The sequence below is a fragment of the Larimichthys crocea genome, chromosome IX (assembly GCF_000972845.2).
Source record: "Larimichthys crocea isolate SSNF chromosome IX, L_crocea_2.0, whole genome shotgun sequence".
Taxonomy (NCBI): Eukaryota; Metazoa; Chordata; class Actinopteri; family Sciaenidae; genus Larimichthys; species Larimichthys crocea.
The window spans coordinates 6,288,180-6,313,577 of NC_040019.1; the positions used below are offsets into that span (position 1 = coordinate 6,288,180).

Consider the following 25,398-nt stretch of genomic DNA (forward strand, 5'->3'; position numbering starts at 1 on the left):
TCGTTGACATATTTCTCTGTACTCTGTAAAAGGAAGAAAAAAAAACTGCATGTTCCAGAGCTGACAGGAAGACGAGAGGAGAGGAGTGATGGAGGAGAAGCAGGAAGCAGTTTTCCCTCAGATGAAACACTGTTGTGCGTGTCACCATGGCAACAAGACCCTCATCGTCTACAGTGTTTTCACTCGGTCCAAACCACCTTCAGCTGAAGCGGCGATACTCTGCTGCTTCCTGAATAAGACACTGTCGCTCTATGTCACAACAAACTTCCATCAAGACGCCATTTTAGTAGACGCAAATAATACAGCGACAAAAACTGAAAGAAAGCGTGCACGTTTTAGAAGAAGACAGTCACTGTCAGTTTCATACTCGGGCTGCAACTAAAGATTTTTTACTGCTAATCTATCTTCCAGTTTGTTTTTTTTTGCATATTATTAAGTTAATTCTATTCTTATCAGTTTATTTAGTTTTTCTATGTTAAGCACAGGGGTTATATATAGATTCATAATCAGGTTTATTTGTCATATGTAGGATAATACACAACAATACAATGAAATGTGTTGGACAAGAGGGGTCAGTCAGCTCTAGACAGTGTACTACACATAATAAAAATATTCTGCACTTAATAGTTGCACTTAACAACTTAAGTATTGTGATTTTTATTATGTATTTATTAGTCTATTATAAATGTGTAGTAGGAGCTCATTGTTTTGTAGAATATGTGACTAAATAAATCACTAAACTGAATTAAATGAAACTGAATTCATGCCAGGGAACAAACAGCTTCACGTCTGAGAAGCTGGACCCAGAGAAAGTCTGGTCGATCAATCGACAAATTGATTCAGCTCTGTTTCATAAGTTCACATACCAACAGTGTTAGATCTGCGAGAACTCGCTTTCCAAAATAGGTAAAACAGGCTCAGTGACAGTCACAGTGTGATACATATTTTTGCCCATGTCATGTTTCAAATGCTGCTCATGCAACTGGGCCCTACACTGTATTTTTCAGGATTGCAGACCGTGTTGTCTGGCGTGGCGTGGCAGAGCTTTACCAACTCAGCTGACAGACAAAGTGATAACAGCAGTTATGTTGATGTAGTCAGGGTGTGCCCTACAACAGATCATGCAAACTACAGTTTAATTTTGGGACAGGGAGTGAGTGACCTCGCTGAGCTGTTTGTCACAGCAGAGTATTTGTATCTGTAACAAACGCATCTTATATGTCAATCCATGTGTTAAAAGTGTGCATGCTGGAAATCTACGCCTGTCTTTTTTTTTCCGCTCCCTACCACTCTCCAGCTGAACAGGCTGTTCTGGGCTGCCAGCTGGGCTCTGCGTGCACCTCACAAGGGAGAGGAAGACACAGCCAGACACAGCCAGAGAGCATTCAGGCTTGCAAACACAGTCCCTTTCGATTCGCCTCACAGCAGTGATTTTAGCCAGGCAGCAGAGATAGCAGGGTGAAAGGGAGAGAGAGAGAGCGAGCGAAAGGAAAAGGGAGAAAAGAATGACAGAAAAGACTGAATAGCACAAGGTGAGTCACAAGGTACAGAACAAAAAAAGGGAAGAGGAAGAAAAGAAACAGAAGAGGAGCTCTGAATGAGCATGCGCTCCCTAATTTACATCTTATTTGTACTGTGTGAACATCTAAGAATCATCTCAATTCAGATCCGCAGCGGTGCACAGACTCCGAGGCGGCTCTCTACTAATGAAACCTCTGCATGTCTCACACTCGACAACAAAACAATCTCACATGACTGTGCACGGTGCAGGCCTGCTTTTAACTTCTCAAATGGAGCACTTGCTGCAACAAACCTCTGCACTGTGAGATAACCGAGCAGCACAATGTGTAGCTATTCACAGGCATTTATTTAGCAATGGTGTGTCTCTGGCTGGTTTATAAAAGGACATACGTATGGCTTATAAAGGAAATGTGACACCTGTGTGTGCGTAAGTGTGTATGTGCTGCAAGCAAACCAACAGTTGTGTCGAGTGTTAGGCCTTCAGAAACTAAGGGCGTGTTTAAAAGAGTGTTAGATTAGATTAGAGTATCAGATATGACCACATCTTTTAAGGGTGTAATGTAATGCTTTCCTTTCATTTCTTCAATTACATACACAGGTTTATCTTCTTTTTAAAGGACAAAAATGATCAAGAAAAGCAGGCCAGGATTTCTAATCTATAAATGACTTAATTATTATTCACGACCATGAACTATTTTTGTGTTTTTACGCTGCAGTACATTAAACTTTTACAAGTCAGTGGACTGGTTGTTGATTGAAGAAGTGGCAATCTCGTTGCAAAAGGAACTGAAAACACTGAGAATGCATGCGTGAGCGTTACATAGTTGGTCTGCTTTGCACACACATATATTCATAAATAAACTGTTTGCAGCTATAGACTCAAACTGAGGGCTGAGATATCACGGGTCTGTCTGTCGAATCAGCCGCAAGATAACCTTCCTTTCCTGCAAATCAAAGAATCCAAATGGTAAAATTGTAAATAAGCAGTCAGTGATTCATAACACTAATTAAAGTTCAAGCCCTCGTGGGGTGTTGACTGGAGGTCTGAATAATTTGGAGGGAATTTATTAATTTTAAATAAAGGCTGTGTCAACTATGCGTCTCAGGGTAAGTCATTAAACATCATCAAAGCAAACATTGACTTTTATGATCTGAATTATGAGCGGTGTGGTTTTTTTAAAAGCCAGTTTACAGCATAACACACTGACACGGACCGACTGAGAAAACAGGCTTGGGTATTAGATGCAGAGAGGTCACAGAGGCTACTGATGCTTTACACTCACAGCTACTGGCACAGATATTGCCACCACAATTCCAATATTTCCTACAAGTTCAGCATGTTACTGACTGCTGCAACAACTCCTCCAAGCCGTGAAATAAATTTCCACGCTTTCAACCCCTCGTATAGTCTCCTTTCATCTCATCCACAGCAACTGCAAGGAGACAGTAAGTCACTACAGTTGAAGCCAGCCGCCCCCCGCCCGCCATTCAGTCTCCACCAGCTCCCCCCGAATGACAGGTGCATCTGAGGGGCGTTGTTAGGATTTCAGAACATTCAATGCAGGCTCAGTTAGAGACAGAGCTATAATAAGAGGGATACAAGAGGACACAGGAAAATGTGTGGCATCTTAACAGAAAGGAGTGCATCATTTGGGTTCATAAGTTCATTAGTTCTGCATTTTATTACGGCTGACTTGAGGAGAGGAGAAGCTATCCAACATTTCTTTACAGCAAGTGAAAAGCTACATTATTTGGACCTTTATATTTAGATAGATCTTTTTTTTTTGTACTTTTTATTAAGCAAATCATTCATGCACTCTTCAGACTGAGTACCTCAAAATAAATATCAGTACCAGCACTAAAAATATCAAGTTCATACCGGCATACCTCACCTTTGGCACTATACTGATATCGGTTAATACAGAAAATATTTGCATAGACACAAGGCTATGCAAATATTCAGTTTTTTGTGCATGAGTGCATGTGTCACTTACATTACCTGTAATGATGCAAGCGTAATACCTGACTTACAGGAAATAGAACAGAAACAAAGAGCTGGGACAGGTCAAGCGGTGTTATTTTAATATGGACGTTAAACAAAGAGCTACTAGTGTGAACAATACCATTAATGCCAATAACAATAGTCGCTGCAGTTAGTTTGTGTCTAACTGGAGTTATACAGCTAGTTTGTCAATGTATGACATATGTATGACTATATATATATATATATATATATATATATATAGTAATGAAGGTTAACTTAGGTGAAAGTTTCATTATAGATAATCATTCAGGCAACGCTTCACCGCAGACAACTCTCACATCTTGAATGCATCTTGCAGCCACCACAGAGACATTTCAAAACAATCCCTGCTGTGGCCTCTCTCGCTTATCATGTGACAATAACAACAACAAATAAGAGTGGACTAAATAACAAAAGATTCACGGGTCACATACACTAAATTGTGTCTTGTAACTTGTAATCTTGTAAATGAAACCATCATATTGAGCATGTGTACGGATAATCAGTGCATTTTGAAGGAACAGTCTACTGAATACACACACTTGTATTATATATATATTAAAAAAACAGAGCACATCCAGCTGTCACTGCGCCCAGATGCGACAGATTAACAGTGACAAATAAAACCAGGGCAACTTATATAAAAAAGGAAATGTGTGTTTGCTTGACAACAAAATAAAATAACCCGTCTGTTAGCTGACACATGTACCGGTAACACACATTAAATTGGCTTACTGGTAACAAGCAAACCTGCTAACATGTCAGTGCAGCAGCTTGTTAAGCCTCACGGTGTCTCCATACGTCTCAGCCCTTTAATAGATAACCTAAACTCACGTTTTCATCGTGTTTTTTTTATTTATTTATCGATAACATTGGACCACTTCCATCTTTTAGCTGTGGTTGTTAACTTATTATCAGTTAGCTCTGAGCTAAAGCTGATTTCAGCAGCTAACGATCCCGACGATGATGTTTAACCAACACAGCGAACAACACAACACGCGAAACTACCCCGTCATTATAAAAGCAATACATTCAAACTGCTGTGTAAAAAGGTACTGAGGGGTAATTGTGTGAATAAAGCCGCTGACAGGCCGTCGCTGGAGGGACAGGCCATTACAGTACACAGCTAACAAGCTAAGGTGTGCTAGCCATGCTACACTGGCAGTTACAAGCAACAACAAAAAAAAGGGGCAGCTACACTTCTTCTTTAACTAAAGAGACTTAACTCTGACGTTAAAGGTGTAAAAAACAGCTTACCTTTAATCCCACAGTTGTGTTTTAGTCCAATGGCGGTTGGCACAACATTGCACTTTCCCCAATAACATCAGCCAAAGCCAAACAGCATCCAGCCGAGCTGTAAACACAAGCCCAACCAACCCGCTGACACACACACACCGCGCATGCGCCTGTCAGTGCCCCCCCTCTGTACTGAGGGAGGGGAGGTGCTGGCGTTACCTAATGACATGAAGCTGTGTTTGGGTCTTCAAGGTGCAGATCCCAGATCAGTGGAGACTAGTGGTGTGCGATACTGCATATGTTGGTATCGATTCGATACCAAGGGGCCAGTATCGCCGATAACCGATACCGATACTTTTCGATAAATAAGGTGGATGCATCGTTGAATTGCTAAATCTCAATTAATTTTCATGACCTTAACCCTGTAAGAACTGACCCATCAAAAAATAGCCAGAAAATTCCATTTTTTTGGAACTGAGATGTTTATGAACCCTTATAACAAAATTCACATTTTTTTTTTGCTACATCATGTTGTTTATGAGATATTTTTTGTATCGCACTTGATACAGTGGGCGTTTTTTGGCCACAACAATGTTAATTTTAGAACAAAAAAAGAGTTTTGTCCATTAATTTTTGAAATTCTAGAACATGTTTTGAAGTTTTTCCTCTATTTGTTTCACATAACACTTTTTACAGCCTTTTTTATTTCACTTTGTGGTAGGTGGTTAACATTTTCTGTCCTTGTTCAGGCAAAGATGCACCTTACACTTCCCACAGTAGATATGCATTATTGTGTTGATGATATTTTCAATGTACTTTCTTTTGCTCTCTTCTTCCTCTAGCCCTTTTGACATCTAAAAATAGACATAGGTCAATATAGCATAGACTATTATTATTTCAGAGGAATTTTTATTGTGGAAATACTCAAAATGTATTTAAATGGCAATTGCAAGTGGCATTTCAGTGATTAATTAGATTAATTAAGTCATCAAATTAGTGTGTGTTTGTATTTTAGTAAGCGTTATGTAGATTAAATTTTATACCTGCAGTATAAAATTTGATACAGACATTTTAACACGATTTAACTGTAATATAAAGAATGAGTTACTTAATGAATATGCATTCTTTCAAGGGAGAAAATACTCCTTTTAAAAATGACGTAGAATTTTGATGTTATTTTTGATGTTTTATTTTTTATGTTAAATTAGGACAAAGTTTATAATTTAATAGAAAAGGCTTTATTATCAATTTTTTCTTTTAGAAAAATCTTAAATAAAAAGTACTCGCAAATCCTCTTTGCCAATACCGCAGCATTGCAAACAAGAGCGGAACCTAAAGTCAGGAATCAATCTCACCAGGCTAGTATCGATCCGATACCGATACCGACTTGATATCGATAATATCGATATTTGGATCGATCTGCCCACCACTAGTGGAGACATGTCCAAGTCAGGTCTGATGAGACTCAACTTCTTGTTAGAGTAAAGCTGTTTTTTGTTTTTATCAAGCTGTGACCAACCCTTTGTAAAGAAATGGGTGAAATGGTTAAATATTAAATATTGTGTGGTGATTATGCAAGACCTGCCTGTTGATTTCTGTTACGGGATCAAACCAGGTCACAACTTGACACTTTCATGTTTTTTCCACTTTGAAGTCTCACGTCAGGTCATGTTTGTAGGAAGTCAAGTCTTAAAGTATCACTGTCTCACCTTAAGGCAGGTTTATTTTTGAGTTTTGATCTGTCTTCAGAATAAAGTCTTTTACTGGTGATTGATTTTAGATCTTTAAAGTGTTCCTGCTACAGTATTTTGTCTCAGTCCCACAGAAGCACCACCATTGCATACCTTAACAATGAATTAATGACAAAGGTCAAATAATAACTACAATTTTCTTTTACTTTTTTATTATATCCTCCTTTTTTGTAAACCATTACACATTAGAAAAGCTAATAGTTTGGGCTGTAGTTCAGTCGGGATGTCACCCACTTGTTTACAACAGAATGTGAGGCCGACGGGCTCTAAATTAATCTGCTTGAATCAGTCCCCAAACCACAACAGTCAGTGAGAATCACACACACACACACACACACACACACACACACACACACACACACACACACACACACTGTTCTCATTGTGCTGTGTTCATGCTGGCCTTTCCTGTTCAGCCTGTCAGGACTTGTTTCATCAGAGCTGGAGCAGGTAGCACAAAGCGCTCTTTTCCTTTTTTAACATAATAAAGTCACCGAAAAGAGGTCTCCTTGGAAAAACTCACAACGCTTGTTAGATTTTTTACAGTTTACGGTAATAACCGACCTCTCACTGTATTTCCTGTCTGCTTTTTCCACTTAGTTTTACAGATTTTTAGCACCCCCTTGTGTTTTGTTAAGCCTCTTGTTTGCCTGATTTGATTTAAATGCTTCACTGCATCACAGGATGAGATGTTCTCTCATCCTGTGATGTATGAGTGACATAGCTATCATATTTCTTTCACATAACTGGTGAGATGATCTTCGTGTCTGTGTAGTTAATCACTGTGTCAAGAGTCAAGTCTTTCAAAGGCCCGATAAGAAACTCACTGGTCAGTATGAATAATGAATTGTAACTCTAATGGGGGTTGAAATATGTATTCAAACTATATGCCACGTTTTAAAGAAAGATGGACGTACTAACTGGATTGTATATTAATTATTAAGTAAATACTTATTCTTAACAGAGCCATTAAACACTGTCAGCTTCAGGCCTATGAATTGGTTGTGTTATCTAACTCTTCCTGGGCGGCGTTCACAAAAGATGACAAGAATCACAAAGAGGCATCATTTATTGTTTGTTGTTTATTGTAGCATGCAATTTCATGTGCTGAAATCTTCCTTTTTCATAATTTCATCTCTCAGTGCAACAACAGAAGCAGTATGCTGCTCGGCCAAGCTGTCTGTAAGTCAGTGTAATACAGATGAACAAGTCAGAAAATGCACAGAAGAATCAATCAGTCAGTCAAACGATACTCACACAGTTTCATCAATCATAGGTTAGACTAACTCCAGTCCTGCATTACCTTACAGTAAGTAAAAGGGAAACCTTTCACAATGTGATATTTCCAAGGAAATAAATGGAATACGTAACAGTATTATTCATTATGGGGACGTTTTAGATATGCTGTCTCTTTAAGGATTTTATTTTCCTCATTCTGAAACATTACACAACTGCCCCAATGATTTAAACATTTAAATATATCTGATTATCACAGGTTGTATAAATGAGCGTCTATACTATAAGTCCATCTAATGATGGTGCCAGACTGTATACAATGACGGATGTGTACCATCTCTTAATAGTTCATTTACATTTCAATCGAACAATAGATTCGCAAATAAAATGTCTAATACAGACATGAATAGTCAGAAAACATCAGTTCATCATATGTTTCACAATCAACAAACAGGCTTTTTCCCATATAATATAGAATAATGAGACACTTTTCTTGTCTAATAAAAAATTTCAACAGTTTCAGCAAATTGTCAAATTCAAAACAAAGAAGCAGAATATACCAAGAAGGGAAAAAATACCACAACAACAACTAAATGTGGTAGTAACAATAATAGTCATAATAATAATAATAATCTCTATTAAACAATAATTAATTTTCATGAGCAAACAAGTAAAATGCTGCAAGCAAACTTCAGCACTTGACGTGGCCACACAGTGGGCATGTGCAGAACTCTTACAGCGCTGGGTGTGTTGTATCACAACTACAGAATCATCAATACTCCTCCGCCATCACAAGAGGGACTATATCGCATGCACGACGCAGGATGCAGGGAGGACGGGGCCGTGGGGGGGTGGTGGAGAGGGGGGCACTCGCAGGCTGAGTGCACCTGCTGGCAGTGATGGGGTGGGAATTAGTGCAGTGCTATTAACCACTACAGCAGTGCTCTATAGACACTTTAAAGGAAACAGGGGAGTATAACTTTGACATTAATACTCACAATACTGTTTTTACATACAGTAGTGCCCAGCCCTTTCCCATGAGAACATTAATAGCAAAGCCAATATTGATACTGAGAGGCAAAAGAAAACACTGGCAAAGTAAACACTGGCAAACAATATAATCGGCGTAACCCATTTATGCTTCAGGTGCAAGGGCCAGTTACCAGCAAGTGAAATTAAGGTAAATACCTCCACAGAATATTTAAGTGATGGATATATAAAAAGCCAAAGTAGTAGAGCAACTTAAGTCTTCCCTGAGCGATTCAAGACAGACAAGGATCTAGCCTCCTCTAATGGAACAAAGCAGGACTGCAAGAGAAGTATCTCACTCCTCACACATTTGGCCGAGTCTTTCCCTCCTCATGTAGTTTACAGTGGAGGAATATGAAAAAGCTATAGGAAAAATTGCAGGGATTGATTGTACTGTACTGTACACGACATGGCACTTAACGTTACATGACTTCAAAGGTGAAGTTGTAAACAGATGCAGAGCGACAGTAGGTAGCTGAGCTAATTTCATGACTTGGAGCAGTTCAGTCCCTGCCAAAGCTCTTGCCTTTTCCATTTCAGAAGTGAACCCTGCAAAAGAGTTTTTTTCCCAACGACTCGCACTGAATTTTTCAGTCCAATTTGTCACTTTGTCTACCCGTTTGGGTTGAAGATAGGGAGAAAATCCCCCAGTCCATTATTTTATTGTTCATTCAGGTTTAGAAAGTTTTAACTTAAAACTAAATGAACAATCCTCACATGTACAGCCGTTCTGCCATCCTCTAAAATGGGATTCCATGTATAATCTGAGAGGAAAGACAATGCCTCTGAAAAGTTACATAGGTCAGGTGAGGGGGAATTAAAGAGGCTTGAAGGAAGCTTGAAAGATTTAAAGATTAGTCTTTTCATTCGACACAAATCTCATAAGATTTAGGCTAAACGAACTCAGAGTCTCCATGATTTTAAATCCTGTATGTCTAAAATGGGTTTAAGTTTTCGTGTTATCTATTAGTCATTACGACTAAGTCACAGATGCCTCATGTCTATAAAAGGGAGTGAGGCAAGGCCGGGCTGTATGGAGATCACCCATACTGAACTTAGCGTACTCATGGCCAGCAAACATAGAGGAACATTAGACAAGACAAGTTCAGTTTTGTCTCTGTGATGTAAAATATAGCAAACAAAACAAGAGTAACAAAGATCCTGATACAAAATACCCCGACAAACAACTTCACAGAAGTTAGCAATGCATAAAATAAAAAACAAACCAAAACTTTTAAAAAAGATATAGCATGAAGAAACACAAGAAGTGGTGTCCCTCATTTTTGTAGGCTTCAGCCCGAAACACCGCGCACGACCTCTGAATATTGTTTACATCGTACGTAAAGGTGACTGGACTGGAAAGCACAGAAAAATGCGAGGGGCTTAGAAAAATGTAATTTCCAGTGTTCAGTTTCCGAGATCCATGGTTTGACACCTCTGAAACAGGACCGGAGTCTGTCACTGGCCATGACAAAAGTCATCATAGAGCCCAATGTTTAGGTTTATATAACACCAAGGAGAGAAAGGCCACTGTATTGCATGTTGTTTTCTACTGTGTGTGAATGACAGCTTGAGCGCTGTGTGTGTGTGTGTGTGAGAGAGAGAGAGAGAGAGAGAGAGCAGTGAGACTAGTCAGATGCCAGAACCATCACAGGCACACATAGATGAAATATCAGTTTTTAAGATTGATTGTGAGTTCACGTGACTTCATATACAGTAGAAATCTACTAAATTAGCTCCATCTGTTCCATTCTTTAGTTATGCACCAAAGATTAGATGTTAAATGTAGCATATATGTATGGATTAAAAAAGAAGTGTACACACATCTTTGTTTTGTTGTCATCCCTCCTCAACTTATCGTTTGACCTCCAGTAATCGATGATCATTTACTCATTTTTATGTTCGTGACTGTCTCATTGTCTTTCCTGATCTCATGACGGTCGAGGGAATTCGGAGGCCAACATTTAAAAGGTCATATGACTAATAAAACACAGAGGCTTGTTTGAGCATCAGCATAGTGAAGGTCTCTGTTTTCTGCAGCGTTTTATTATCTCAGAGGGTCGGAGTGCCCTACCCGCTTCTGTTCTCAGTGTTACAACATTTATCTGTTGATTTTTCAGGGGAATACTTGTGAAAAAAAAGTGCGATGCAGCGATACAATAAAGGTTATAAACTAAACCAGAAGGACTAAGCTGGATGAGGGTATTGCCATGTAAGGATGCATATGGAAACAAATGCATTAAAATGTAAAGACATAGCAAAGGCATGAAAAATAGTCAGATATTCATAAGGTAGCAACAACAAACAAAAAAAGTTCAATAATGCTATTTTTGTTTTGGATAGCTATGTGGCTCTAAACTAGTGTCTGCCTTGAAGGAAACCAGCACAAGCTACAGAGCAGAGTCCATGTGGTAAATGAAATAACTTAACTTAAAAGAGATTTACTGGAGCAAATTAGTTATATTTACTCTGCCAGATACCAAACTTCAGTACTGGGAGCAGGACCGAATCTGGTGGGAAATGTTGGGATCTCAGTTCCTGCCGTCAATCCAAGCTACATATTAAAAAAAGATGAAGAATAAGTAAACAAAAGATTGACATAGAATGAAAAAATCCTAAAGAAAATTACACTATATTGCCATTTTTCATGTTAAATGACAAAAATGCCAAATCAAAGGTAAGTGTCTATGTCAGCCATGATGAATGACAACAAACTAGATGATGTGTAAACCTCAGGAGTCCCATGTAAAACTGTGTTATATCAGTGTCAGCCTTTCTTCTAATTGTGACCGCGGTTGAAACTGAACTGTGGTTCAAGCATCTACTGTAAGGGCAAACTGGCCATGTACCTTACTAGGCATATACAGTGATATCACTAAATTCTCTGTGGAGCTGTACACTGGTGAAAATCACCACTCATGAGGCAGGACAATGTGTTTTCTCTTGCGATGTGGCACAGCACAAACCATTGACCCATATCTCTCAAGTTTTATTCAGGCATATAATTTGACATATATGAAGGCTGGAATTAAATGGTATTCCCTTTAACCAGGGTCTGGTTGTGGGCGAGTGACTCAGCTCTAGCCTGGTGCAGGTCAGGGTTTGACTTTGCCTCCCCTTAGCTTCCATTAAGCAGCATCTCTGTCACGGTTGTTTCAGGACAAGCCCGGGTGGAGGTATCCCCCAGGCGAGGAGGTCCAGTCCGCAGCACCGGCTTGCCGACGCCCAGACGTCCGGAAACTAACCCTCCAGGAGACCTCCTGGAAAAGAGCATGAGAGGAAGGAAGGAAGTTAGAAGGTAATAAAAGAGTGAACGCCACCAGCTCACCAAGTCAAACACGACTCAGACTGAGGGCGATCATGTCAAATACTGGTTACTATGGTAATTCACCTGAAGGCCATCTTTTTCAGCAGGTGAGCATCCATCTTTTCTGTCGAAGGACCCTCTGTATGGGGGTGCTCCTCCACAGGAGAAGAGAGGAGAGGAGAGGAGCAAGGAGGTGGGAGGAGGTGGGAAACATCCTGAGACTGTGGGGTGGCCAGGTCTAAAGACTCCTTAAAAGTCAAAATGATGAAAATATAAATAATCATACAACATCACAGTCTATGTGTTTTCACTGGTCTGATTTACATATCCATACCAACCTGAGACTTAATCTCCTGGTGGTCTGAATCTTCCATATCAAGAGCGCACAGTTCAAGCTCAATGTCTCGATCCGGGTCCGGTTCACTCTCAGCCCGGCTTCGATCGCGGCTGTAGGCGTTCTGATGGGCTTGCAGATCAGACACAATTTTCTCACCACTGCTTATTGAAGTTCGACGGCCGTGAAGCTCTGATGCACAAAGCTGCTCACTAAAATCATAAAAATACAGACAAACGCTGATCACTATTTTTAAAATGTTTCTTGTTAGCAATATTTTCAGGACAAGTCGGGAAGATAAAATAAATATTACATTGTCCATTAGGGACATTAGAGGGCTTTCCTGACTCCTTTTCTTGGCTGCCTAGTGGGTTTTTACCAAACAGCCAGCTGCTCTATTTTTAGTCTGACCACAGAGAGGAAACGACTGCAGCACAATAGGAGAAGAATGAGAGATGAGAGAGGAAGAGTGTTGAAATGTAATCAACACTGTTCGTATGGTGGGTTCAGCATTGTTAATGCACAAAGTAAGGTTTCCTGTTCAATCCCCACTTCTTTCCATGTGTTTGTATGTTCTTCCACAGTTCTAAAATATATAAGACCTGAAGGCTGATAACAAAAAAAAAAAGATTTAAGCTAAACCTGAAATGTGTGTTGTACCTCTCTAGGAAACTAGAGTGGCTGGAAGAGTCGGATCCTCTGGAGCTCCACCTGTAGTCGCTGTGATCCAGGTGGGGGTTGTAATCTTTAAGAGAAACACAAAGAGTAATGTAAATAACGGAGATAATAAAGGACAGTAGGATGAAACATGTACATTTAATTTAAAGACTTATAAACAACAAAAAAAAAAAACAGATTCAAGAAACTAAATAAATAAAAACATTCCCCTGGTGACTTATAAAAGACAAAGTACCCACACTGAAAGCTAGACGATGAGTTTGATTTTGACTCGATATTCTCAGACCAAAGTTCCAAAGTCGTATAAAAAGGGAAAAACAACTTTTTTTATGTCACTTCCTCTTCTGCCTCTCCCTGTGCCAGCCTTGTTCCATCCTGAACTTCCCGTCTACTTCCTTTTGTTTTTCCCACACCTCTCACCCCGCTCGTCTATCCCTCATTACCTTTAAAGTTGATGGGTGTGGTGCTGGCGCTGCCCTGGCAGGCCGTGGCTTGGACAGGGTCGGTGGTGTGGTAGCCCGTGCGAGATGCCCTGGATATGGCACCCCACTTGGAGATAATGGGCCCCTCACTGAAGGGAATGATCGGGTCCTCGTCTTTCAAGCGCCGGGAGTGATCCAACAAATGCAACCATCGCTTCCCGACACCACTACCACTACCACCGCCACCTCCGCCTCCATTACTGTCCAGCTCCTGCATGAGAAAAACATGGACGCTGTAAGAAAAAGAGCCCACAGATTCATACACTGAATCTGTCTTTAGATGTGTGTGTGTCTGTGCCTGTTTGCAGGTGTGGGAAGAGTCTCACCGAGTGTTCTGAGCAGGAGTGAGCCGAGGTGTGTGTGAGCGTTTCAGGCTCAAAGGGGCTGAGGCAGGGGCCGATGGTACCACAGGACCACGGAGAGTAGTGCGCTAAACTTTCCTCGCCTCTGAACCTGCACCCCACGCACTGGCTTCCGCTGCTTTCCACATGCTGAAAGAGAAACAATAAATGATGGTGAGAGACTCCTCCACTTGTCAGTGCTGCTGAAACTTGACTGATCTGCCAAGAGACAGAAAGACAGATGTTTCAGGAAAGCAGCTGTTCACACAAAATACATGTTGCATGGGGCATGTACTCCGCCTCATAGAAAATGCATGAAATTATGGACAATGTCAGATGTGAAATGAATATTATTCATAAGGTGAAAGTTATAGAGGGCTCATACAGCTAATTTGAATTTATGCTCCCTGTGCCGGCGCTGACAACCCATCCCTGTGGCAAGCACTGGATATTCATAGTCTTGTTTGCTTATGCTTGTTACACAGAGGCTAAAGTAAACTGAGATCAGCGAAAATAACACATAAAAAAAGTCCTTTATTTAATAAGAGCTCAATTTTAAAGCGGATGTCTTCACAAAAAAACATATCTGACGTGCTGTTAAACAAAGCTTTACTCAGCTGAAAGCCTGAGTCACTGCTTGTTAAAAAGTCGCTTTCTCTTTCTCTCTTTCACACACACACACACACACACCCACACACACCACAACTGTGCACTGCTATGATATCTTCCTCCACAGTTGCTAAGCAACTATCTCCCACTTAAATAGCATTGGACACAGCCGGAGCACAAGCTTTCGGGATAGGAATTAAATCCTACATATTTTTAAAAAACGCACAAAAAAAACACAAAAAAAACATAACAATTCATTACTGAGTTTCAGGTGGCTGCAGTGACACTATTAATAAACTGCTCATGGAGGCATTTTAATTTCAGCAACGCCCTTAAAGCTCTGCAGGTTTTATGTGTGTACACATGTAGTCTCGCTTATTTGCTTCCTACCTCAGTTCCAAAATCGATGGTGAAGATGGGGGAGGACTGGGAGGGCCTGTTGGCGTTGTGATGGTGATGATGATGAGCCCATTGTTCCTGCTTCCTTCTGAACAGATCCTCGTAGCCCAGAGGAACACGGCCATAATCCTGAAAACAGAGCGTAGTACAAGACAGGAACAGTGAACAAACACTTAAAATAATAACAATATAGTTTAAAAAGTGATGAAGGTGGCCAATACATCTAACTGAAGGCAGAAATGGCAACTCATGAACACCCCTCAGACTCAAATCTGACGACAGCCAAAAACATTACTAACACGGTACACCAAGTTTTCAGTTGTATTAGATTTGGAGCAGGTTTAGGTGCTCTGATTGTATTTGTAAAGGTGTAGTTATTAGTGTTTTTGTATTAGCTGGCATCATCATGTAATGTCTTTTACCACAATATGTTGTACATACGAGTGGTGGACACAAAGGCAGATTAAATATTTTCATTGCAGGATTATTGCACTGTATTGCATTGCGATGTATAGGTGTTATATAAAATATTTGTTTATTCCTGCACAGCTCAGATATCATTTTATTGGTTCTGGCTCACAGCAGTGCATGACGAAAAGGTTCAAGTCTTGCTCCAAAATTATTCTGTGTTTAGATATTCTTTAATTGCCTAATAAAAGAGTATTTTAGCTCTTTTCAACATTTTACAGCTCTTAAAAACAGTTTTTAGTCCTTAGCCTCATAATAATTAATACAAATTAACTGTGCTCCATATTGCAAATTTCTATCACAGATTATGGTGCCACACACCGCATTCAGGGTAAAATATACTGTAGTATTGCAGTCATAGCGGTAATGCTATATAACGATGTGAGAAGAAGAGAAGCGAGTGGGGGAGGCAGAGACATATTTGGGTGAGAAGTGGGAGGACTACAGAGGAGGTTGAAGCTACATATTGCAGCACTGTGGCTGGCAGGGAAGGTAGAGGTGAGATGATATGTGGGTGTAAAAAGAGAAAGCGAAGAATCTGGAAATGTTGGTTGAGAGAATGCGGCAATAAATCTGTTCAATGTAACAGACGGACATCAATTAATACAGCTGTTTGCACTGGATATACTGGACGCTACACATGTTTCATGGCAGACAGAAAGCAACCAAGGCAGAGAGCATTATTTTTCATTATTGCAATGCTTAGAGGGGATTATCTTTCTTATGGTATGCCCACTATGAATAATTAAGACATTTAAATATACTGTCAGTGTTGGAATATGTCACTCAAACAAGTGGGAGAAGCTGCAGCTCGGTAACAATAAAATATGAGAGCCAGCCTGCAACCCACCTAGCCTGCTGTGATGTAGCTGCTTCAAATGAGGTCTGTTGTTATCCAAAAATAAATCCCTTAAGCCAATTAGAAGTGGCTGAGGATCCTTCATGATAATGCTCTAAGACATGCATTGTTTCACCTACCCTGTGTAGCCCTGCACGGTGTTCAGCTCCAGAGCAGTAGTTACTGTCTAGAGAGTTGAATCTCTCCCTGAGTGGAGGCTGGTAGACGGAGGAATGCAGTACCTCTGGAGGCAGTGAGTTACTCCTGGCATCCTCTCTGTGATACAGCTGTAATTATAATAATCACCATTATCAGTATATGTTACAGACTGATTTAAAATCAACACGATAATGCGATTATCAACAGAAGGCGCACCTGAGGCCTCCATACTCTCCTGCTGTCATAGAGGGGAGCATAAACACCATGAGCAGGAGCCAGAGGTCCATACTGAGGCTGCCCCGGGTGGGGATGGAAGGCAGGAGGTCCCATTCGATCTCTAGGCGGGTGCGGAGGGTACCCTGTCGAAGAGGAGGAAGGTGGGTGTGGCGTTTGAGGGTCACTGGGGTAGGAAGATGGCGGAGGGCCAATCGAGGGCGGGAGGGACGATTCTGGGACGTTGGAGGATCGAAGGAACCGAGCCATGCAAGATTTGTGAGGAGGGTGAAGGGTCGATGGGTAGTAGGAACCTGCTGGAGAACAGGAAGGAAAAAAAATGTAGAGCAGAGAAGATTCACACTTTTCCATGACAACAATATCATTTTTCAATTCAATTCAAGTTTTTACTTCTAAATCGACTCACAGTTTGGTTGATAATGGGCTGTGTCGTATGCAGAGTGGGGCTCCTGATAGTACATCTCTGATGCCTGAGAAGGATGTGGTGCACGCAGGACAAACTGACTGTGTTTGGGCATAGGAGCACCACCATCACCCCGCCCAACTGTTGTCAACGGAGATGACGCTGATGAGTGGCTGACTGGAGTCCGAGGAGGAGAGATGGGCTTCCTAAGGGACAGGATGAAAACGTAAAGGGAAAGAATGAACTCTGCCAAAATCATTTGCGAATATCCAATATGCACAAATTGACTTGTCGATGTAAATGTGGATTTGTCTAGACTAATTCAGATGTAAATGAACGAAAACGACAAATAATCGTTTAAAATTAAGCCTCAAAGTTTGAAACCATGCATGCTAATATACATTTATATATTAATCAATGCTCATTGCAGTTATTCATTCAGACAAATCCGACTCATGGTTGAATAATCTTACTGTTCAGTTGAGCCCGACGTATTTCTGTTGGTGCCATTGGACCCATTAGAACCACTGGATCCATTTGGCACCACTCTCTTCATCTCCTCCATCATGTCAGCGCCTCTGGAGATCAGTTGAGGGTGAGTCAGGCCGGGCACTCCCTCCGTCAGGTTGGCTGTGTTCTCCGCCGTGCCTTTGATCCCCTGCCCCACTCCTGCTGACACATCTGTGTGGATGCTGCCCTCCATGGTGAAGGTTTTACCCATAACCCCGGGTGCTAAAGGGAACGCACGGCCCACACTGCTGCTCTTCTTGTTCCTCAGTCGAAATCTGTACAGAGACGAAGGGACGGTGAGTTTTCCTCAGAAGAGAACATCTTTATTAGCACATGCATATGTGTATCCATAGTATTGTCAGAGGACCTCTTGTATAAGTTGAGATAAATAAAATCTAATTAAAATGTGTGTGTTGGGAAAGGTTGTGCAGACATAAATGAAAGCAGAGAGCAGAGAGAGGTCTTTTTTTACAAGGCAGAATGAGTTCATCTTAGGGTAAAAAACCTCTAATGTAACGTAGACATTTGTCTCATTTCATCAAACTTATTTATAAGTATGGATACTTCAGCTAATAGAGTTTCATTTTGCAGTTACGTAACATAAAATAACTCCAACAATAGTTGGACAAGTAGGCTCAAGTATTACATAAGTATAGCATTTTTATTATCTAATAATAAATGCAAACTTGGGTGATTAGATAAGTTATTTTCTATCTGGAATCAAGTGCAACGGGAGTCTTTCAGAGAGTATTTGCATGCTCGCTCACTTCTCCAGCTCATCCTGCGTGTGTGCAAACGTGCAGTTGGTTCCTCGGGGACAGCCTCCCTGCTGACGAAGGTCTCGGCACATGCTGGTCTTGTACTTGCTGTTTGCCTGAGGCTGCAGAACGCACAGAAAAAAAAACATATATTAGCTGTAAGATTAAACTAATGCATGTAAGTCTTAGATAACTCTTGCACAATAGATGTCTCGCTGCCCCTGTTCCTCTGAAGCATCGTATTGCTTTTTCCCAGCGCATCAGTCCGATGTGAGTTTTAGTCACAGTTAATATTTAATTAATACTGAAATAAATTATCATGTGAGTGTCATAGCTGTCATAAAACATGGGTGACACTTAACACCGATCAGTTATAAGTGTAAAGTTCATGTCAAGATCTTTGTGACTGGTGACTAATTAACTGTATCCATGGTGATTCCGTTTATTATTTGCAGCAGCTGTTGAAGGGGAGAAGTCAAATGTTAAACATGTATGGACAGGCTACAAAGGAAAGCTGCTAAACACCATGAAACAAAACAAAAAAACATGATGAGACTTAAATTTTGTGCAGGACTGCAGATTTTTAAAACAGTTTACCTCCAAAGAAAACACACCAAAATACATATTTCCTGATTTACAGAGCTTAACATAAGTCCCTGAACACATCTTTAATATCATATTTACTCTATATATTTATTTTGACCCCCAAAATGTCTAAACCAAAGGGAAGAGGTGGATCTGTAAATGTAAATAGACTGTATCTATACAGCGCCGTTCTAGTCTCCTGATCACTCAGTGCACGTTTACAGTACAAATCTCATTTAGGTGCTAACTGCTCATCAGTTTGAGAGCTAATCATTCGTTCGTAATCATGGCACATCCTTCGGGAGCAATTTGGGGTTCAGTATCTTGCCCATGAACACTTCAACAAACAGATTGGAAGAGTCGGGGATCAACCCCAGCGATTAGCTGATTAGTGGCTGACCCATACAGGTGCCCACACATGTGAGGGCAGTCATGTTGTGGTCGCTCTGGAAGTTTGTACACGTCAGAAAACATTAAATCCATCCCTCAAAGAGCTGACAACCTCTATTTGTTGCTCTACTATTCTGTCCACAGACCAGTTTTCACAGCTGGATTATCTGATAACTACCAGTTAAATAATAGTTATTTTATTGCTGTTACCACACTGTTATTGGCCAGAGATCGTGTCATGTCCTTTTAACTATCTTGGATGCCACAGTCTGGAGGAACAAAGCGTAAACATATTATCTTCTGTGGCCTTTTAATGTGGCTGGATGGAGCAGGGGTACAACTTCTTCTCCCAGGATTGTCCTTATTCTGCACTATTTCACTGAGAAAATATGATGTCTATAATCTTTCACGTTTATAGCAGCCCATCTCATTTTCTTTGTCACAGTTTCTTCTTATCACATGGGTGTACCTGTGGAGTGTCGTGGCTCTTCTTGCTGAAGTTCTGTATGAACTCCACAAGTCCGTGAACCACTAACTTCACAGCCAGCATCACACTTTCCAGCTCCTCCCACGACGGCGCCGGGGCATCTGCACACAGATCAACAACAGTCTGTTTAGTACAGATTGTTCACTGCACACTGTTTTCAAAAAGGCTCAGGTAGCAGCAAGCCTAGGAAGGATTTTAGGTGTATCAGAGATCATGGAGATTAGACATTCCAACACCATTAAGTCAGAGACAAACGCTCTAGCTGATGTTAACTGAAAAGGGCACAAGACGAATACAATGTCTTGAAAGGATAAAAGGATAAAATAACAGGACTACAGTCTACAGCCGTGCTTGCAGCTTTAGTAGACTGTCATCAGGTACTGCCTGCTCTGAGCTAATACTAACATGCACACAATAACCTTCATGTGTGTAGATATGTTCTTACTTATATATAGATATATATATATATATATTATAGATATATATATATATATATAATATATATATATATAATTATATAATAGATGGGAAAAGGGAAAAGAATATGATAATATATTTAGAATATAATTAGAATATATTAATGACAGTTAACAACAAAAAATAAACCAAATAAACACATTATATTAAAGTAAAATGAAATATAATAAGTAATGCTATAATTAAAATATTATCGAATATTATAATTATGACAATAACTGATGAGGATGAAATTGTTTCATTGTTATTTAATACATTTGGCCAATGCATAAGTAAATTAATGGTTTTAAATACTGTTGTTTATCAAAGACTTTTTTAATTAATGTGATTTGCTAATGTCATTTGTAGCACTGAACAGACAGTACAGCTGAGACTGAAGGGGACGTCATTAGTACTGGACAGACGGGAGAGGTTACATGAAAACCAAATTTCATGGTAATATGGCATCTAATAGTGGTTTCATGAAAATATAATAACTATGTTTAACAGAATAAATATCTGAGTACCAAACAAACACCCTGCTTATCATTGTGTTCTGATTAATAAATTCATACACAAGATTAATCAGTAGTTTTAATCTTCTCTTCTTTTGTGCTTGTTAATTGCAGTTTGGTATGTGAGTGCCACGTCTTGTCTATTTTCAGTTTCATTAGTCTTTGAGGAACTGGACGAGCTCTTTGTTCCGACAAGTGTGAATCATCCAGACTTATTAGCATTAATTCAGCTGTTAAAGGAACTGAAGTACCTGGGTTGTGGTCTATGTTGGCTAGTAGCTCTAGGTGTGGTCTAAGGCTTGTGAGGTTGGCGGGGTCTCCTGTCCTCTGCAGTACGATCGTCAGCTCCTGAACGCTCTTTGCAAACGACTCTGGAGACTGCAACTGAAGAAGAAGACAGAAGAAGAGTGAGGCTTTCCGCTCTCTGGAGGCTTGTTAAACTCACCGTGTGACATTTAAAAAGTCTGTTTATGAACAATGAATGCAGAAACTTTGGGCATATGAATCATCCTGGCACCTTGTCAATAATGGACTGCATATGTGACTTGTGGACCAGATCTCCGTACAGCAGAGAAGACCACTGCTCTGGTGAAATTCGCAGACCCGCCTCCATAGCGATGTGGACGATTTGAGCGTCGTGTTCTCTCCTCAGAGCCTCGTACGTCCGAAATTCTTCCTTAAGCTGCATCAGTGAGGAGTCCTCATCACGCTTGGTCACCTGATGAAAAGGACAGATGGTGAAGGAGATGGGAAAGAGGGCGAATTGAGAATGAGAAGGAGGGTGTGGATCTGTTATAAGACTTCTGTTCGATCAAACGTATCAAACAAATGGAAAAATAAATCACTTAACCCCAAAATAAAAAGTATATATGATATAGGACACATAAAATGTAGTAAACAGCTGATAATTTTACATTTTGGCATCACAGCTAGCATGGAAAGTTTATTTATGTATTTATTATTCTCTGGATTTAATCTATGCTTGTTTGTATCTAAAAGAAACTTATTGAGGAAAATATTGCAATTTTAAATCCTCAATGCAATTTTCTAGTTCTAATATACTTTTTAAAAATCAATATGCTGCATAACTTGGAGCAATGCCATGTCTCTGACCTCAGTACAGAGTTTCCAAAAGGCACTCTAGCTAATGAGATAAAGAAATAGGAAATGAAATGAACATTTTGGGCTGATTTATTCCTTTAAAGAAAAATAGTATTTTGATATGGGAGAGATTTTCTGATTAAATGTAAACGAAATTACCGACCAGTGAGGTGTTTTTTTTTTTTTGTATGTGGTGTCTTCAGACTAATAAACTCAAATTCAGATCAGACAGGGGGATTCTCCCCTTTTCAGAATCTGCCCTATGAGTAATCATCACAAGACACCGACACACACACCACCAGCTATCACTTACAAATCTCAAAAATTACAACGTCTGAACAGAATCAGATTTCATCATTAGCTCCGAGCTCTTGCTGCTGTCCATCCTCTGTCAGGTTTTCTCTTTCTGTTCCTGCACTTTCATCTATCTGTCTCTGTAACGCTGCGCTGTCTGTCTCTGTCCTGCAAGGCGGGGCAACAAGGGCAAATATAGACTGCAGTTACATCACAAGCAGATAGCTAACATTTCTGCCCTGCCAGCGATGTCTGTCATCAGATAACAGGCACAAAAATACACGCACACACAGAAAATATATCCACAGACGCCCATATCCTGATTACAGATATGACTTTTATGCAATATAAGATATCAGTAATATGGGCAACCAATTAGGGGGTGGTAATACTTTAATGTCAGGCTAACCCCTTTTCAAAAGGGGTTTTTCCCACACTCGCTCAGACACTTTGACTAATTTTCAGATAATCGCTGTTTTTGTTTATTGTTATTTGATAGGGTGGAAATTATTACACTTAAACTGACACGAACAGTTTTGAAAAACACCTCTATAACTGAAAATGTATTCATTTCAAGCACTATCTCTGCGGTAAAGGAATATGTGGTTGTAAATGAGGATCTATTTAAATACCCTTCATGTAATCAGGATCAGCATTTATTATGACCTGTGTTCTTGGAACAGCAAACTGAGGTCCTTTTGTTCATTTTGATGTGAAGCTGGTGATAGCTTCTTCTTCTATTTGAATAGTGCAGATTGCTCACATGTTCTTCTACGTGCACATATTTATGGACTGGATGTGTGTATGCTCATTTGCGCTGCCCATACCTTGAAGCAGGAGGCCCTGTAGAGAAGCTGCACCACGTGTCCTATGCTGGTTTTGGACGCCTGGGGGAAGCGAGCCTCTAGCTTTTGGACTACAAACAAAACCAACACCTTCCTGGACAAAGCTGAGCCGTCCTCCAGAGCCAGTAAAACAAGCTTCAGTGCATCTTCTTGCATAGCTGATGAGGAAAAGTTAGGTGGGGGGTGTAGGGATACAGCGATTGACAGCAAGAAGTGGGGAAAGAGAGCAAGAGAGAGCAATACAGGGACAATGGAGAGAGATATTCAGCAGGTGAACATGCATATGCATATAATTTTCTATTCTGAACGAACAAAAGATAAACAATAAAGCAATCTATTTCTCGAACCAGGTGTCCTCAGACTTTCTAATGAACTCATTTTGTGATCATGATGAGAAACATGTTCCCAGTCAGAATCTGCCCTATGAGTAATCATCACAGGACACCGGGTACCAGTCACTATCAGTCAGTTTGACGAGGCAATCGAAACAGGCAATTTAAATAATTCAACGGGCAACTTCTGGACACAAGAAATGCTACCATTTTATTTGTATTTACACAACAAACTGCTAAAATAACAATCAAGTCATATTCTGTAAGTTTGTACGGTCTCACAAAAGTTCACAACAGTGTGCATCACCTTTAAAACATGCTTGTTTTTTCATGTCTAGTTGGTGATGTTTACAGGATAAGATGCAAATACTTAATATTCATTTTCAAAAATGCTAATGCAAGTTTAAAAAAACTAAATAATGACACAGTCTTCTGTACGTCATGCACACTCACCAGGTCCCAGGAACTGGCAGCCCCGTGCCCTGACCGCTGCCCAGAGGTTGGCGGAGAGCTGCTGGGGGTTCTGGTGCTGCAGAATGAGTTCAGTTACGGTTCGTTCACCCAGTGACCGTCCTGCCCGCACCGCCCGCACGCGGCCCTCCTCCTCCACCAGCTGGCAGTTCACCAAGGTCACCAACTTCCTCTGCATGGGCCGACTGAGCACGCTCGGGCTGAGAGTCGCCACACCTGCAGAAGAAGACAGCTCTGTGGTGAAATAGTGTATATGTGGAACTTCAACGCAACCAAAAAAAAATCTACTTTAGTTAGCAGTCGTCTTTTATTTAATTAAAATGTAATTAAAAGCAAATAAATAACACAAATAAACATCATCCTCTGACCAGAGGAATGATGCTATGACCAGCTTTGTAGGTGGATTTAAAGGTTGCTTCGTGTATCTAATCTCCCACCACTTGTTCATGCTTTTTAGGGAATCAGACATAATGTAGGGTGAATTCAAATGACGAATGCCACGACAGCACTGTCTGAACAAACAACCAGAAGGTTCATTTTTATTGTCCAGTTACGCAGAGAGTTGACTTTTCCTTCAGAACCATAAAAGTGCAACAGCTTTCAGGCATCATGAGAAGTGTGAGAAGCATGAATGCCAAGTCGCACAGGCAGCTTGACCACGGCCCCCGCACATTTAGTACGAAGGGCTTCATTCTCTTTCCCAAGATGAAGCTGAAACTCTAAAAATGTATCATCAAAAGCACACAAACCTTTTGCTCCGCTGATTGGTTTCAGGTAGAGAGCCAGCTCTTCCACGCATACCCTGCAGACCTCGTAGTTCTCAACCTCTGCTGCACTGCTCAGGCTCACCGGCTGCACATCTGGGACCTAACAGACACACATCGTGAGCACGCACAAAAGCACAAGAAGGAGGAGTGACGTAAACATATTTCATCCTGACTCACCTGAGCTCCGACCAGCTGCAGCAGGGCACAGTTGACCGGCAGCAGGTCGATATCGGTGCTGATGGGTGTCTGATCAAAGGGGCAAGCCTTGCGGTGCAGTTTGTGTAGGCAGGTCTTACACACCGTGTGGGAGCAGCCCAGACTGATGGGCTGGTGGCCGCTGCTGTCAAACTCATTGTAGCAGATGGGACAGGACAGGAACTCTGTCCACTGGGCCGCCTGCACTGGCATCCTGCCACCACACCACTGAGGGAGGCGCCGCCGAGCTCAGGGGGAATGCATGTCAACGAGCCCCGACAACAGCTCCTGCTCGCCAGTGCCGATGATGTCTGGTGAGAAACAGTTACAATTAATTAACAGGGTGGTTCATTTGAGTCTTTCAATTGTAGGTGCCATTACAGATGGGTTGTGGGCGTAATTCAGCCCGCCTCAGGCCCAGACGATAATCCACAACTTTGCAGATTTTAGCCGGGAGGCAGAAGAGGCAAGACTACAAACAAAGGCGCCAGAACAGTGCCACAGATTTTAAGCTTCAAATCGGCTCTTCAGAAACCAATGAGTAACGTCACACATACACATTCTTTATACCAGTGTTTCCCAACCGGGGGTACGGGTACGCGGAGGTACTGCAGGGGGTACGCAGCGCATGGGGAGATTTTTTT

At 40.8% G+C, this 25,398-nt stretch overlaps 2 protein-coding genes across 6 annotated transcripts in view; both read right to left on the reverse strand.

Moving 5' to 3' along the window:
• Positions 1-4,947, reverse strand: part of rabgap1 (RAB GTPase activating protein 1) — a 65,251-nt gene extending 60,304 nt beyond the window's left edge. For both annotated transcript variants that reach the window (XM_027282306.1, XM_027282305.1), the window contains exon 1: positions 4,802-4,947. The gene's annotated coding sequence lies outside the window, so the exon portion shown is untranslated. The remainder of the gene's footprint in view (positions 1-4,801) is intronic.
• A 2,657-nt stretch (positions 4,948-7,604) lies between these two features.
• rc3h2 (ring finger and CCCH-type domains 2) overlaps positions 7,605-25,398 on the reverse strand; it is a 26,793-nt gene continuing 8,999 nt past the window's right edge. For 2 of the 4 annotated variants that reach the window (XM_019264347.2, XM_019264387.2), the window contains exons 2-20: positions 24,737-25,065; positions 24,542-24,659; positions 23,775-24,008; positions 22,972-23,147; positions 21,267-21,467; positions 21,001-21,133; positions 19,761-19,879; positions 18,326-18,438; positions 17,522-17,833; positions 17,052-17,254; positions 16,628-16,941; positions 16,393-16,539; positions 14,938-15,075; positions 13,924-14,088; positions 13,559-13,808; positions 13,080-13,182; positions 12,442-12,649; positions 12,188-12,351; positions 7,605-12,056 (exon numbers count right to left, since the gene is read on the reverse strand). In XM_019264347.2, coding sequence (XP_019119892.1) covers positions 11,915-12,056; positions 12,188-12,351; positions 12,442-12,649; positions 13,080-13,182; positions 13,559-13,808; positions 13,924-14,088; positions 14,938-15,075; positions 16,393-16,539; positions 16,628-16,941; positions 17,052-17,254; positions 17,522-17,833; positions 18,326-18,438; positions 19,761-19,879; positions 21,001-21,133; positions 21,267-21,467; positions 22,972-23,147; positions 23,775-24,008; positions 24,542-24,659; positions 24,737-24,967 — 3,471 coding nt within the window. In that variant the 5' untranslated portion in view covers positions 24,968-25,065 and the 3' untranslated portion in view covers positions 7,605-11,914. The remainder of the gene's footprint in view (positions 12,057-12,187; positions 12,352-12,441; positions 12,650-13,079; positions 13,183-13,558; positions 13,809-13,923; positions 14,089-14,937; positions 15,076-16,392; positions 16,540-16,627; positions 16,942-17,051; positions 17,255-17,521; positions 17,834-18,325; positions 18,439-19,760; positions 19,880-21,000; positions 21,134-21,266; positions 21,468-22,971; positions 23,148-23,774; positions 24,009-24,541; positions 24,660-24,736; positions 25,066-25,398) is intronic. The other 2 variants (XM_019264433.2, XM_010736807.3) reach the window with 2 other exon arrangements.